Raw genomic sequence first — 15,616 nt, forward strand, 5'->3', positions numbered from 1 at the left:
TTAAAGGTATTTTATAAAACTTTTGTGGTTCGTCTTCGAGGGTTTTTGCTAGAATTCACAAGCCTACTTATGTGTTTTGATCCCATAATTTCTTGGTTGAAGTAAAAGTCTCTGGTATTTTAGGGTTGCATGTTGCTTGCATCTACTTGCATCTGCTTGCATGTTGCTTGCACATGTTGATTTACCATGCGAAGTCTCGTGCTTTGTTGCCCTTAAAAAAATTGGCAGGCTTTCATAATTTTTTTCCTTGAAAAAAATTCTAATGGATTTTCAAAAATTTTCCCTTCAAAAAAAAATTTATTTTTTAATTCGCAAAATTGCATGGGATTCCTTTGTGGGTTTATAATGTTTCCTCAAAACTGTCATGTCCCTTTTCTAGATTGGACATCAAAGACGATAGAGTTGGCCTATCATTAGAGTCTCGTAGGCTGGCAATGGTGTTTAGGTACTCAGTTAGGGTACACAATATTCGGATCTGGAGTTTCAGACATTAGGAGAGCAGTTGAGAACAGTTCCTTAATTGTAGGAGTTTCCTACATTTTAGGAGGTGGAGATGGGTTACATTCTTGGGTCTCTATGAGATCATTCTATGGTTTCAGTTTCGGAAGATTCAGAGACATTCCCATTTTTTAGGAGTATCCCTATTTTTGAGGGATGAGACTGTCAGTTATTTCAAATTATTCGGCATCAATCACAGGAGGTGAGGAGATCAATTTCGCCTTGTAGAGGTGTTTTGGCTATCAGTTCGCCATTTGAGAAATATTTTAATATATTTAAATATTCTCTTAAGTTAGCATTTTAATAATTTAAATAAGGCTAAGTTATAGCCATTTTGGAGTAATAAGGGGTTTTTTGGCCTCATCTAGGTTAATATCCCTTGGTGTAATAGCTCGTTGGAAAGGTCTTGAACTTTTCTAAATATTTTTCTTTTGACTTAGAGCATTTTGGTGAACGGATTTCTTTCTATTGGGAAAAATGTCATTTTTTGGATACTTGACCGCTTTAAAAATGAGAAATATATTATTTTATAACTCAACACCACATGGGGATACTTTTAGGGTTCTGTTGATGCGATTTTTTGTATCACTTACATAACATATTATCAATTGAACATTTGATACGGAGTATCAAACATACAATTCCTCTCTTGAAAAATTATTGCTCATGGGATATGAGAATAACTCCAATTTTCCTTACTCTTGTGGATACTTGCTCAATTTTATCGATATGATTTGTTGGTAATCACGTAGGCGTCCTTATGCAAATTGTTGAGGGTGACTTGGACTTTGATGAGGTGAAGGTGATGGTGGCTCGGTTTGTGAAATGTGCAGAGGCAGATAATGTTGATGGTGGTGATGATGGAGATTGAGTCTGCCGATGATGATGTTGATGGGAAAGCGATGGTGGTGGAAGGTGAATGGATGTGTTCTGATACTTGACCTACTTCCCTAACTTCCTCCTCTAAACTTCGACTACCCAACTACTCACTATTCTACTCCTACTCTTATAAATGGAAGGTTAACAAATGGACGAGGATCAAACCTAATGAGAGCTGACCGGCAGCCTCATTTCCACAGGTGCAATGATTCGAAAGAATAATAAACTAGTTTGCCACACAAAGCTTCCCAAGCAGCCGCTAGGATGCTAGTGTTCTAGTATTGACCCCTATCAAACACTTACCAATGCTACCATACAACTATCCATCTACTTTACTCTTTCTTAAACAATTTGGAATGAAATTTGCTTCAACAACTTGAAAAGAAATCTAACTATGTAGAAGTAGAAAACATGCAATAACACCCAATGTTCTTAATCAACATGCAAATCACACCAATGAAGAAGAGAGCAATTTTGGTATTATCTTCGCAACAATTTCTCCAACACTTTACAAATGAGAGCAAATGGCCTTATATAGGGGCCAAAAATACAACGGACAGTGGAGATCAAAACAAGATCAACAATCTAGATTGCATCCTCAAAACCCTAATTAGGGTTGTCACCCCATCGGCCAATGAGAAAACACCACCTCATCAATGGACCAATGAAAAAAGTGCAAAAAATGACAACCAATGAGAAGGCACCAAAATGGTGGCCAATCAGAAATAGACACTTGTCCTATTTTAGAAGAAAGAGAAATTGCCACTTGGGCTACATCAAATGATCTTCTAATATAACTCATCCCTTTTCTTTCATTTTCTTAGCTAAGGCAATGAACTTAGCTAGCCTTTCGTTAACTTCTTCCATAGGAGGACAAGGTGTGTGCTTCGTCTTGAGTTTCGTTGACTTCACCATGTTGCTTGTTGCTTGCAGTATCTTTTCATGATCCTTCTCATATTCTTTCGCAAATCCAATAAAAGCATTGAGAGAGGAAAGGGTGCCCAAATGCTTCTTCTTGATAGCAACCTTTTCTAACTCATCCAACGTCAATCCAAAATCCGTCTCGTTGACATCCTTTTCTCTGATATCCTCAAAATCAAGTGCCACCCCAACATCCCTCATCATGGTTGAAATAGAAGTGTCGACACTTGGGCTGTGATGTGCAACTACCTTTTGTATATCCTTTTATGGTACCGCCATTGGTATTGGTTATTTGCCTAATTTTCGAGAAGAAGGGTGTTTTGGGCATCATATCCTCTTTGTCTTTCTTAGTGTTTGTCCCCTTAGGATTCTTGCTTGTAGTAACATCCTCCATCTCGTCGCCCTATTATGAGATGGTAAAGTGGTGGACAATTAGACTAGCAGAACCAAAGGAGGCAATCCTTAGACTAGAACGAAAGAGAGAAATCCTCTTAAAGACCCCTTTCAACTCTAAATAATTTGAAATTACCTTTACCAATAGCCAAGGGGGATTGTCCTTCCTTTAGTTTGTCCTTCATCTATATCATGTCCACTATACCGATATTAGTGTCAGTTATTCTCTTCATTTTCGAGAAGAAGGGTGTTTTGGGCATCATATCCTCTTTGTCTTTCTTAGTGTTTGTCCACTTGGGATTCTTACTTGCACTAACATCCTCCATACTCGTCGCCCTATTACGAGATGGTAGAGTGGTGGACCAGAAGGCAAGTAGAACCAAGGGAAGCAATCCTTAGACTACAACAAAAGAAGGATGTCAGCTTAAGGACCCTTTGCAACTCTAGATGATGAAAATTCACCTTAACCAATAATTGTATAGCGACTTTTCGGAATTAGGACTAGACCTCAAGAACTTCAAACCCACTTGCAAATCAAAATTTATCATGCAATTCACCTCCAAATAAAATTACCCAACCTAGGGCAAAAATCGCAACCTCTTGCAAAAATCAGAATTTTATCTTCCACAAATTTCAGCTCCCACAAATTTTGCCCTCCACAAAATTCGGCTCTCACAAATTTCGCCTTCCACAAAATTCGCCAAGCAAGAAGAGTGCAGATCTGCTCTTGCAAAATCGCCAACACCTTGAGAAGGAGAAGTGAGAAGTGAGGAAGAAATGAGAGAGAGGCCTCCTCTTATACCCAACTTTCTTACTCCCCCCAAGCTAGCCAACTTGGACCTTGGGAGCAAAAAAACCAATAATTAATGCAAAATTATGGCCCACAATTAAATACTTAGCTAAATATTAATTTTGCCAAAATGAAAATTGCCAATTAGTTCTAAATTGCAAAAGGAAATTAAATGGTGCCTTGGAGATGTTAAATATTTCCATTTAATAAAGATTTAGTAATTAATACGTCATTAAAATTGGATTTTGGCTAACCAAAAGCCCTTTTTCAATCTTAAATTACCAATTTCATTAAAGGCAAAAATATTTCAAAGCAATTTTAATCTATTAAAGCCAATTTTTTGCAATTTTTACCCAAACCGATTTTGCTATGTCAATAAAAAAATTTGACAAAAATAAAATAAAATATCTTCTAAAGCCAAAAACCGATTTTTGCAATTTAGCCTCATTTCAATAAAATTAAAATTTTCACCAAAGAAAAATTTGAGACTTTCCAAAACTTAAGTCTAACAAAAAATTTTCCTTTTGAAAGATTATTCAAATTCACACAAGTATATCCGGATTTTCAAAGGAAAATGTCTAAGTACAAATTTACAATTTTATCCTGCCAAATATTGCTCTTTAAAATTTTGTTCTGCCTAAGGATGAAATTGGTTGCTCTGGAAAATCAAGTTGAAACCGGGTGAAAAATAAGCTAAGTCCCTCCCACTGGCCTAAAGGTGTCCAAGGCTTAAAATTTTCAAAACTCAAAAATTTGCCAAGACAATCAAATAAAAGGGGGTCCCCAAAAATTTTGGGACGATGGTGTGAGGACCTCACAACAGGTTCGAGCTAAGTTTGGTGGGTTATAAGGAGGTAAAGACAAAGTTTGAATGCATTATTGACATATTACATCTTGGATTTGTGTTTTGGGCTCTAATTGAACTTTTAGCGTCTAGGACGCCAAACCCACTTGCTTTGCCTGTTTGGGATGTAGCCCCCAAAACAGTGATCTAGATTCTTGCAATCAAAAGCATCTTGGAGATTGTGCATTGTTTCTTCTGGGGAACACAATACTAAGTCAAAGTTTTAGCTGGGGTGTGGGTATTTTACCCACATGTGGGCACTTTGCAGCTGTACGGCCGCACCTGACAGCCATCTACTTTTCCACATACAACATTTGAGAGCTAGATTCTAGCCGTAGCTTCCTTCTGGGCTCATATTTCACCTTCACGCCTTTAGGTTGGTTTTATTCTTGGTTGTAATCATCTAGATATTATTGTAAATCTTCATCCGGTTACATATTAGGTGTATATTCAAAGAAAATCTACTTCAAGCGACTTTGCTTTAAATGTATTTGGAATACATTTTCAGAATTGGTTCATGTTACTGTACTTCTATTATTACTTATTGAAATATCATAAAAAATATAAAACTATCAAACCATTCTGCAACTTCTGTCTAGCTTTGCAAGAAAATTTTAATAAATAGGAAAACCAAATTTAAAAATATAAAATTACAGTAGATCAGTGGAAGAGATCCATCAGGGATCTTTCAAAAACTTAACTATTCAGTCAAAAACAAAGTTTTGTATTCTATTATCCTTGTCTTGGATTCTCTTGGTTTTGATTGATTTTTACCTCAAAAATCATGTTGGGTTTTGATCAATTTTTCACCTCAAAAATTTTATTGGGTTTTCGTCAATTGTTCTCCTAAAAAATCCTGCTAGTTGTTCTCAATGTTTCTCTGTCCCTAGGGAAGAGCAGCTCCATTATCCAGCATGAAGTTGGATATTTTGTGATGATATCTGGTTAGATGTTTCTCTCATTCTAAGAGGGTTAGTGAAAGACTTATCTCAGTGGCAAAGTCTATAGCAAGCTCTTTGCTCTTATTGCAAAGCGTTTCAAAAAATGGGACACCTTTCTCTGGTCTTTTATGGATGAATTTTGGCCTCTTGGTCATTAAGATTTTGCAAATCCTAGTAAGGTCTCAGCAACAGCATATTTTCTAAAATTTGTGACCAAAAGACAACAATTAGACAATGACCATTAAGCGAGGGTATTAAAATATTATAATGTTTATTTAATGGTCATCTTAGTTAGTCTTTAGTTTATTAAGTAGTTTCTATTTCCATCTTCAGTTCACAATTGTTTCTTTTAGAAACATTGTCTTTGTATATTTATATAAGGAGCTTTCATCTCCTCTTTTTAAAACTACAACATCGATTTACCATAACAATATAATGGTCAGCACAAACTCGCTGATTATTCAACACATTTTGTGCTTAATAATGTCTTTGAGTGGTTAGATGTTGAAACAAATATCCTATTAAGTCACCAAAAATCTCTTTTGAATATGAAGATAAGCTAAGATAAGATAATATTAATGTCCACAAAAAACCAACAAGGTTTATGGAACTGAGCATACAATCAGAAGAGCCGGCCAAAGCAAAAGCATCATATGGTGGCAAAGAAGAAACAAAAGCAATACACAAAACAAGAAAGAAGACAAGGTAAAGATTAATAGTCCTTCCTTGTCACAAAGAAATCAGTAATAGAGGGGTAAACCTGTGAACTATCCATAGTCTTAGAAGCCATGTAGAGTCGTTGTAGGATTGTTGTTGCTTGGAGAGATTGGTGTAGTCTCTAACCGATCTTGAATGAGAAGTACCGAAAGCCTTTTCAAACCCTATGGAGGAGATAAGGGAGAGAAAAAGGCAGTAATGAGCTGGTCCGAAGTATGCCCCTGAGGTATAAAAGACTGCAGGGTAATCTCTTGATCAAGCACTGAAGAGACATTTCTTAGGTCCACCATTAAATCTTCAAATTGTTTAGATCCTTAAACATTTTAATAAATTGTAGATGTAAATTATGACAACAACAAATGGTAAAGCAATCCTTTGGATTATAATTTTTCAGTTTCATACAAAAGATTTGGATCTTACTATTTGAGGATCTTCAAGTGGGACAATTTAGTGTGGTTGACTACATCCCATGATTTTATGTAGAGAAAATCATTTAGAAAATAGAAAATCTAATCAGCTAAGTTACCAGTTCAAGTACTAGTATTAAAATTTGGTATAGAAAAAAAAAATAGACTGACGGTATAAATGTATGTTTGTATGTATGTCGTAATATGTATAATTGAAAATAAACTAGATATTTTTAGATGTTTCATGTTCATTATTTGCAAAAACAAAAATATTCAAGTCTCAAAAGCATCACTACTTTAAAATTGAAAGCTACACTCCTTACAAGGACACAATTTTAAGCAACACCTTGGAATAAAGGATGGTCCACTAATATCCACATTTGAGTAGTGTAAACTATTGTGATTTCTGCAGATTTCTGTTAAATATTTAATATTTGGCCGGCAAAATCCGGCCCGAAGAACAATGATAACACATACTTCAACACTTTTGGTGTTAGAAGATAGATCAACTATAAATAAGGTCATCACCTTACAATAGTGATCTTACACATAAGAAAGGTTGTCACCTTTCATAACACAAGTTTGCAAACATCTAATTTTATTCATGAATATATATAAAACAATGAATTTACAAATTTGTCATACCAAGTTTATCTCTTAAGTACTATATTTTCAACCTTGCAAGAGGCTCAGTACAAATGTCAACATTTTGCTCATTGGTGCTGATGTAAATCAGCTTGATAACATTTTTGTCGACCATGTCTCGAATGTAGTGATAAGGTGTCTCAATGTGCTTTGATCGATTTTGGAAAACAGGATTAGCAAAAAGTTTGATGGAGCTCTGGTTATCACAATGAATCACTGTGGGATCTAGTTGTTTTCCATAGAGTCCAAATAATAGCTTTCTTTGCCATACTGCTTTGCGGACTCCCATGGAGGCTAGCATATATTTGGCTTCGGTGGAACTCGAGGCAACTGTAGGTTGTTTTCTACTAAACCATTATTTTATTGTTGACCCAAGACTAAAACAACATCCTTTAGTACTCTTATGGTTTATGGACCATCCAACCCAATCAGAATCAATATATGCCTCAAGTTAAATACCTAAATTCTTGTACTTCAAACCAAGACCAATACTGCCCCGTAGATATCTCAAAATATGCTTAGCAACCATCAAATGAATCTTCTTTGGTTCACACATGAAATGACTTTAGACATTTGTGGCATAGCAAATATTAGGTCTAGTATTTACTAAGTACATAAGTGATCCAATGATATGTCTGTAAAGAGTGGGATCAATAGCCCCAAAATTCACAAATTCTTCTTTTAGTTTGTGTAGATTAGCTTCTATCGGAGTTCCTAGAGGTTTGATGTCCATCATTCCAAATCTAATCAAGATGTCCTAAGTGTACTTCCCTTGATTTAGAAAAATGTGATCTTTCTTTTGACATACCTCTAGGCCCAAAAAATAGTGTAGTAGGTTGAGATCATTTATTTCAAATTCAGCTATAAGATCTTGTGTGCATCTTTCAATTAAGTGATCATCACCTGTTATCAGTAGATCATCAACATATAAAACAAGTAATAACATGTCATCATTAGAAATTTTGAAGTAGATGTTAGGATTTGCTTCGTTCTTTGAGTATCCTACTTTGGTGAGATAGCTAGCTATCCTTTCATACCAAGCTCGAGGTGCTTGTTTGAGGCCATAGAGAGCTTTCTTGAGTTTACATACATATAGATTCTTATTTTTTATAACAAAACCTTCAAGTTGTTCAACATATACTTCTTCATTAATGACACCTTTCAAAAATGTGATCTTGACATCCATTTGATGTATCTTCCATCCTTTGGATGTTGCAATTGCAATAATTGTTCTTACTGAAGTGTATCGAACAACTAGAGCAAAGGTTTCCTCATAATCAATACTTGCCTTCTGAGAAAAACCTCAAGCAACAAACCTTGCTTTATGTTTTTTAATATTGCCATTTGAAGCATATTTCATTTTGTATAACCACTTTGATGAAACAACAGATTTGACTTTTGATCTAAGTACAATATCCCAAACATCATTTTGTAGTATAGATTGATATTCTTCAATCATAGCATTTTTCCAAGCTTGACAAGTTAGTGCTTCTTCAACAATTGATGGTTCAAATTTAGTAAGCTCAGTTACTACAGCAGTATAACAAGATTTGTTTCTAGTTTTCTTGCTTTCCTTGGAAATTTCATCTAGCTCAACATTATTTTCTTCAATCATTTTCCTTGCTCATAATGGCCTTTTTTTCATATTAGAGATGTCTCTATTTTTTGTATCTAGTAATGGTTCATTTTCTTCTGATATGTTCTCCCTCTGAATTTCAGTTTGTAGATTTTCATCCAAGTCTATGATGGGCTCATCTTTTGTGCTTGTTGCTAGTTTTAAAATAGTGTTTTCTTCAAATATGGCATCTCTACTTACTTCAACATATCTTTGTCCAAGTACATAAACTCTATACCCTTTGGAGTTTTCACTGTACCCGACAAATATTCCCTTCTTCCTCGATGGTTCTAACTTCATTCTTTCATCTTTAGGTATATGAATGCAAACAGGGCAACCAATTATTCTAAGATGACTTAAGTCAAGATTAATTCTTGTAAAGACTTCTTCAAGAGTTATGTTTTCTAGAATTGAGTGTGGACATTTAATTTGAATGTATACAGTAGTATTGGTGGCCTCTGCCCAGAATAAGAAGAGTAAATTTTGTTCATGAAGCATGGCATTTGCTACTTCAACAATGGTTCTATTTTTTCTTTCCACTACCCCATTCTGTTGAGGATTATAAAGTACAGTATACTCCCTCTTAATCCCAACAGAGGTACAAAAAACTTTGAAATTTTTAGAGATATATTCTCCTCCATTGTCTGATCTTAGAGTTTTAATTATTTTTGACATTTGATTTTCCACAATTTCTTTGAATTCTTTAAATTTTGATAAGACCTTATTTGATTCTTTGACCTTTAAAAAATATATCCAAGTTTTCTTAGAGAAATCATCAACGAATATTATGTAGTAAGAGAATCCTACTAGAGGAAGTGTTGGCATAGGTCCACAAAAGTCAAAGTGAACTAGTTCTAAAATTGATTTAGACTTGTGTTCACTAGGAGGAAAAGTTCTTTTTAAATTCTTTCCTAGTGCACATCCTTTACAAGTGCCTACATGTTTTGAATTTACACTAGGTATTCCAATGGTGATTTTTTCTACATTTGGAAGTGAACTGAATCTAATATGTTTGAGCCTTCTATGTCATACTTCATTAGAATTTATTACTTTGTGGCTTAGAGCTTGCTTTGGAACGTTGCATAGTTTATATAGAGTCCCATCTCTAGTGCATATGGTTATAGCATTCTTGAGATTAGTGTTTTTAGGCCAGTACAATATTTTGTCTTCATTGAAGGTGACTTGAAACCCTTTATCAGCAAGTCCAGGGATCAATACTAGGTTTCTTTTTATGTCTGGTACAAAAAGAACATCTTTCAATTTAAGAGTAACCCCAATTCTTAGTTGTATAGAATAGGTCCCAATTCCTTTTACTGGATAGGTGGAGCTGTCTGCAATGTTGATTCCTTCAGTAAGATAATTTCCAAAAGTTTCAAACTTATTTTTGAATCCTATTATATGTCAAGAAGCACCACTATCTATTATCCATACATTTTCATTGGATTTCATCTCACTTGATAGGGCAAAGTAGAATAACAGATTTTCATCCTTTTTTGTTTCGGCTAAGGAAGCTAGGATTTTTTCTCTTTCTGGACAATTTCTAAAGGTATGTATGAATTTCTCACACTTATAACATTAAACCTTGGAGAAGTCATTTTTTTTGCAATTGTTATTTCCTTTCCTTTTATCATATTTCTTTCTATTGAATTTCGTCTTCTTCCCTTTGTTGTTGGAGACTGAGAAAAGAGCTTGATATTCTCCCTATTGATTTGAAATGATCCCTCTAGAAATTAGTCTTGATTCTTTTGATGTGCAATCATTTTTTAGTTGATCAAAAGCTGGTATTGTCGGTTTGCTAACAACTTGGATGAATGCTTTCCAAGACGAGTAATCCTCTAACTGCTATTATGGATAGTGCTTGATCTTATACTTTGCTTCCAATAGAAGATAGATGATTCTTTATTTCATAAATCTTTCCAAAGTAAGATGAAATTGACTCTCCTTTATTCATTTTTGTATTCATCGGTTGATTTTTTAATGTAATCAATCTGCTTGAGTTGTTGATTTCAAATGTATCCTTAGTTGTCTTGAATTACCTGAATGCTTTTTTGAGATTTGAGATGAATGGAAGAATATGATCTTTTACTCAATCAACAATGATTTTTGTGGCTTTATTATTTCGTCTTTTCCAAATAGCATTTTTTGCCTCATCTTCAGGTATTGAAATATCTAATTCAATGAATGATTCTAGTTCTAATTCTTCAAGAATTGTTATAATACGAATTTTCCATGAGAAGAAATTTGTTGCTTCTTCAAACCTATCCTCTACTCCAACGTTGTTTGACATGTTGTCACTTTTGATTCAAGAATTTAAATTTGGAAGTCTCTCTACCAATTAGGCTTTGATACCATGTAAATTTATATGATCGTTTATTGGTGGAGACTAACTGAACTATATAATTTTATCTGTGTGAGCAATCTTCAATTTAATTCTGAATTTGTAGATAAGAAAAGATCTTCCTTTTCAATGTCTTAGTACTGATTTAATTCAAGTAGATATAGAATATGCAGATCTGAGTTTTACTGAGATAGTAATGCCTTGTTAATGATTATATTTCAAAGCTCACAAATGCATATAATATACGTGTGTGTGCGTGTGTGTGTATTGAGGTATGTTTACGTAGGGGTATGACCCTATGTAACCATACATCAACACATAACTAAAATCCTTTTAAGAGGCACCAATCAAGTGCTACAATTCTTAATATAAACTTAGCCTTAATTAAGGCTAGCGTCCAATCATAGTATCAGTTAATGTTAGAGTGAATACAAGTAATGAACATATGATCAGATCAATATTACCTTATCAGCATTCAGAATATAATGATAAGGAATTTATATATATATATATATATACAAGTTTGAGTATGAGTGCATAAGTAAATAATAATATATATAAATCTGTACATATATACATATGTGTGTGTGTGTGTGTGTGTGTGTGTGTGTAATCAGGATTAATATATTCAGTTATCATTAGATATATTAAACACATTACTTTGCTTCAATTTCCATGAAGCGAATATTCTTAACAGTCAGATGATGAAATAAGTCTTCCATGAAATTGACGAAAATAGCTTTGAAATATCATGAGAGACTAAAACCTTTAACTTGTTTAAACCCTTGAAAATTGTAATGGTTTGCAGATTTAAATTATGATACCGACAATTGGTAACACTAGCGAGAATATGAAAAATTGCACTTGAATACAAATATCTGTAATGTCCCCTCTTGTGGATTAAATTTGAATGTTGTAACCTGCAACCATTCATCAGTATAATATAGAAAAATTGTATGTGAAACGCATTAAAAATATTCAATTAAGTATATATTAATCTAAATACTACCCATACTACACTTCCTAATCCTTCGGAAGAGATCCTTCTCAAACCACTTACCCTCTGGTAAGAATTGTATCTCAATTAGGTAATTGTCATATAAAGAACGTCTTCCTTAGGCCTCTTTGGGATCTCTAGTAACACTACTTAGTAGAGATCCCACCTCTTACCAAGTATCTTATCTCTGACATATGCATATGTTTGACCATTACAATATAGATTGTCTCTAAGAGATTCTCTATAAATCTCTCTTTGGGTTCCATTCGGAATCCTAACATTCAATCAAGAATGTCCTCTAATCTTTGAGTTCTCTTAAAAGAAACTCAACATTCTAATGATGCTCTCTACCAAGTTCTTAATTGATCTCTATGAGAACAATAATGTTCTCATCTCAATCCTTAATCTTGATAATTTTATCTACCAAATGATTCGTATTTATTTATGAAATACACATATCAAATGAACATGCCTCTGGTTCCCTTTAGTTTTTTCATTTTATAATCCTTCATAGAATATATATTATTTCAATTGCCAACATTCAATATATATTAGTTTAGTTTCTTTATTGTTTTTTAATCCTCCCATATTTTATTTATCATCCGTGTCCTTTTCGAAGAGTTGCAAATCTTCATAACCACAATCCTTTTGAAAAGTCACAACCCTTCATAATCACAATCTTTTGGAAAAGTCATAACACTTCATAATCAAAGTCCTTTGAAAAGTCACAATACTACCAAAAAGTTACAACCCTTCATAATCACACTACTATCAAAAAGTCACAACCTTTCATAATCGGGACCCTTTTGAAAAGTCATAACTCTTCATCGTTAAAATGTTTTTGAAGAGCCACAACCATTCATCATTACAAGCCTTTCAAAGAGTCACATCCTTTCATCACTGAAAATATTTGAAAATACAATCACTTGTTTTCTTCTAATAGTCCTTATTTAACTCTTCTCTTCTTCTGCTCTTTAAAATGAACTCTCCTCCCTTTTATGCCTTAATTTTAAAGAGACATCTTTTTATTACATCTCTTGACTTTTTATTAGATTTAGTTAATTTATATTATATTATATTATTTATTTACTTATCTATTTTATATTTATTATCATTTATTATTAAATCTTATTTAGAAAGATAACATACTTTCTACAATATCCTCTTGTATTTAAGTTTATTTATTTATTCATTGAAAATTTGTTATGATTTAATTGTTTTAAATATTATACTAAATATTATTTTGTTGATAATATATTATATATATAATTTTAATTTCTTATTTCTATACTTGAATATGATTTATTATCATTATTTATTCAATTATTATTAAAATTATATCTTAAAATGGGGACATGACATTATCCCATGAAACCTCCTTGATATATTATACTTTTAGTATCTCTTTTCTAGAAGAGTTTTTTTGTCTAAGAAGTATTTGTTTAATGTTTTATTGGACCCACCAACCGTAGATACACGTTTTTTAGGACTTGCCAACATTACTTAATGAGATTGACAGAATAATTTTAAATTAATTTGGAACAAATAAATACTTATCAATTCATTTTCCTAATATTTAATTCATGGCTCTCCTCCCAAATATTAAGGCAACAAAATATACATTTGAAACTTTGATTACACATATAATAATGGAATTATGCATACCTAGCCATTTGAGAATTTGTCTTTCCGCACATAATCCATTTGTTCCAGCTTTTCTTGTCTACATTAGAAACCATTTGTACCTGCAGATATGCAAAGATATAATAAACAAAATTGGTCAGCAAGAAGAACCTTTTTCTATTGAAACTACTACATGTTATTTCACTACAAGATTAATTAAATAATGGTCCTGAAATAACATCACTTGTATATTAAAAAAAAGCAAGTGAGCTCCATAACAAATGGTTCATAAGGTACAGTATGTGTTCAGGATTTTGCAAATGGACCAGCAAATTAAGCAGAATAGATAGAGAGGTCAACTTCACATTTACACATATTTATGCTAGAATAGTATTAGAAATTTCTAGAGCTCCATCCTTATGACCATCACTTGAATGCAATACCTTCAAAGTGGACCATTCATGCTCATTAAAGTTTAGTTGGAGTAAACCATGACTAATGAAATTTAGGCCAATGTGGATTTTCTCAAAATAATGCAGGTTCCCAAAAGTCATCACATAATTTGGTCTATTGTGGAAAAACCCTGTGCATTTAAAATAACACTAAAGGTTCCAAAATGAACTGTCTAAAACACAGAAACTTGCAGAACTTGTGGAAGTTTGTTCAAATTGGAGAGCAAGCTAAATGAGCTTGATTGAGTCGACACACTCTACTGTACTTAGCCATGGTAGCACTGGGTAGACTGATAACCCAGGAAATCTGAATGCTTGGTCTTGTAGCATACCTAAAATGCAATGTATTAATCTTGAAAACCACCAAATAGAAATTTCTGATACATATTCTGCCTCAAAACTATGCAAATGAATCCTAAAATTCATCACACAATTTGATGCATTGTTGAAACATGACTCATATATAATATAAAAGATGTCATTAATATATACGTCAGGTGCTATTATTAAATAGAAAGGTAAACTAATTCAAAATAAGAATCTTTACATACCAGATCAAGCATGCCTTTGCCAGAGCTTAATTCATGCTGCTGTTTCCAATCAAGAAGTTCAGCTAACTGTTTCATGAAGAGGAAACTAATCAGCACAATCACAATCTGTCCTCAAAGAATTGTAACTTTACACTACAGGTGTTTAACCTTTTGAAAGGAAACTTTTCCTACAACCACTATTCAGTTGTTAGAATTTTGTAACTGAGAATTTTTTAAAAGCCTTCTCAGCTCAAGCATAAAAATGAAGAAATCTACATTTACTGACTCTTGGCAGAAATTATTGTTATGAGTTGTAAAGAGTGAGTACAGGATATTTCTACATACAAATGTTTTCATCTCATAGATAAAATCAATCTAAATTGAAGTTGGCCATTAGTTTACATGTGATTGTTGAGATTTATTTTAGACTCCTTGCTATTGCAACTAGCTGCAATTTCAAAGTCCTATATATCTAATTTTTATAAATTTCAACTTCTTTCTTTTCTGTTTCAACTTCAGCAATAACGATACAGGAACAACTGTGTATTGAGAAGATACATGCTTCAATTTATTAAAAGATCAATATGTCACAGTGCCTTCATTTGTAAAATTAAATGTCTGTTTCTTATGAATTATAAAACAAACCAGTAGACACATACCTCAAAAAGTACATGGATTGTCAAAGAATGATTTGAAACGCTTCTTTGTTATGAAGTTTTTTTTTAAATTATTATTCTGATGTATCCAGTCCAAAGTCAAATAACAATCATAAACCCTTGCTTCTCTTGTAGTACAAAAGTCCCAACATCCACATTTCAAGACCAATAAGAGGACAATTAAATCTTTCTGTAATTTCAGAAAGTGATTAAATTAAAGTAGCTATTTAAATTGTTCAAAATTAATTTTACTTTTAATAATTAATTTAATTAGCCAATAGGCTATTATGTGTTTGACTTTAACCAGGAAACCATGATGTTTCACCCGGAAAACTTCAATGCCCACAAAAGAGTTGCCAGAAAGTTTAGT

General features: G+C 33.1%; 1 protein-coding gene across 4 annotated transcripts in view; it reads right to left on the reverse strand.

Moving 5' to 3' along the window:
- The window catches only part of LOC149569448 (kinesin-like protein KIN-12G), a 103,481-nt gene that overhangs the window by 16,710 nt on the left and 71,155 nt on the right, over window positions 1-15,616 (reverse strand). For all 4 annotated transcript variants that reach the window (XR_016362746.1, XM_089822152.1, XM_089822149.1 and 1 more), the window contains exons 18-19: window positions 14,612-14,677; window positions 13,651-13,730 (exon numbers count right to left, since the gene is read on the reverse strand). Coding sequence is in view for 3 of the 4 variants with exons in the window: in XM_089822152.1 (XP_089678278.1) it covers window positions 13,651-13,730; window positions 14,612-14,677 (146 nt within the window). In the remaining variant the exon portion in view is untranslated. The remainder of the gene's footprint in view (window positions 1-13,650; window positions 13,731-14,611; window positions 14,678-15,616) is intronic.

Source organism: Cupressus sempervirens, chromosome 3 (assembly GCF_028749045.1).
Source record: "Cupressus sempervirens isolate cs-2001-9-10 chromosome 3, ASM2874904v1, whole genome shotgun sequence".
NCBI lineage: Eukaryota > Viridiplantae > Streptophyta > Pinopsida > Cupressales > Cupressaceae > Cupressus > Cupressus sempervirens.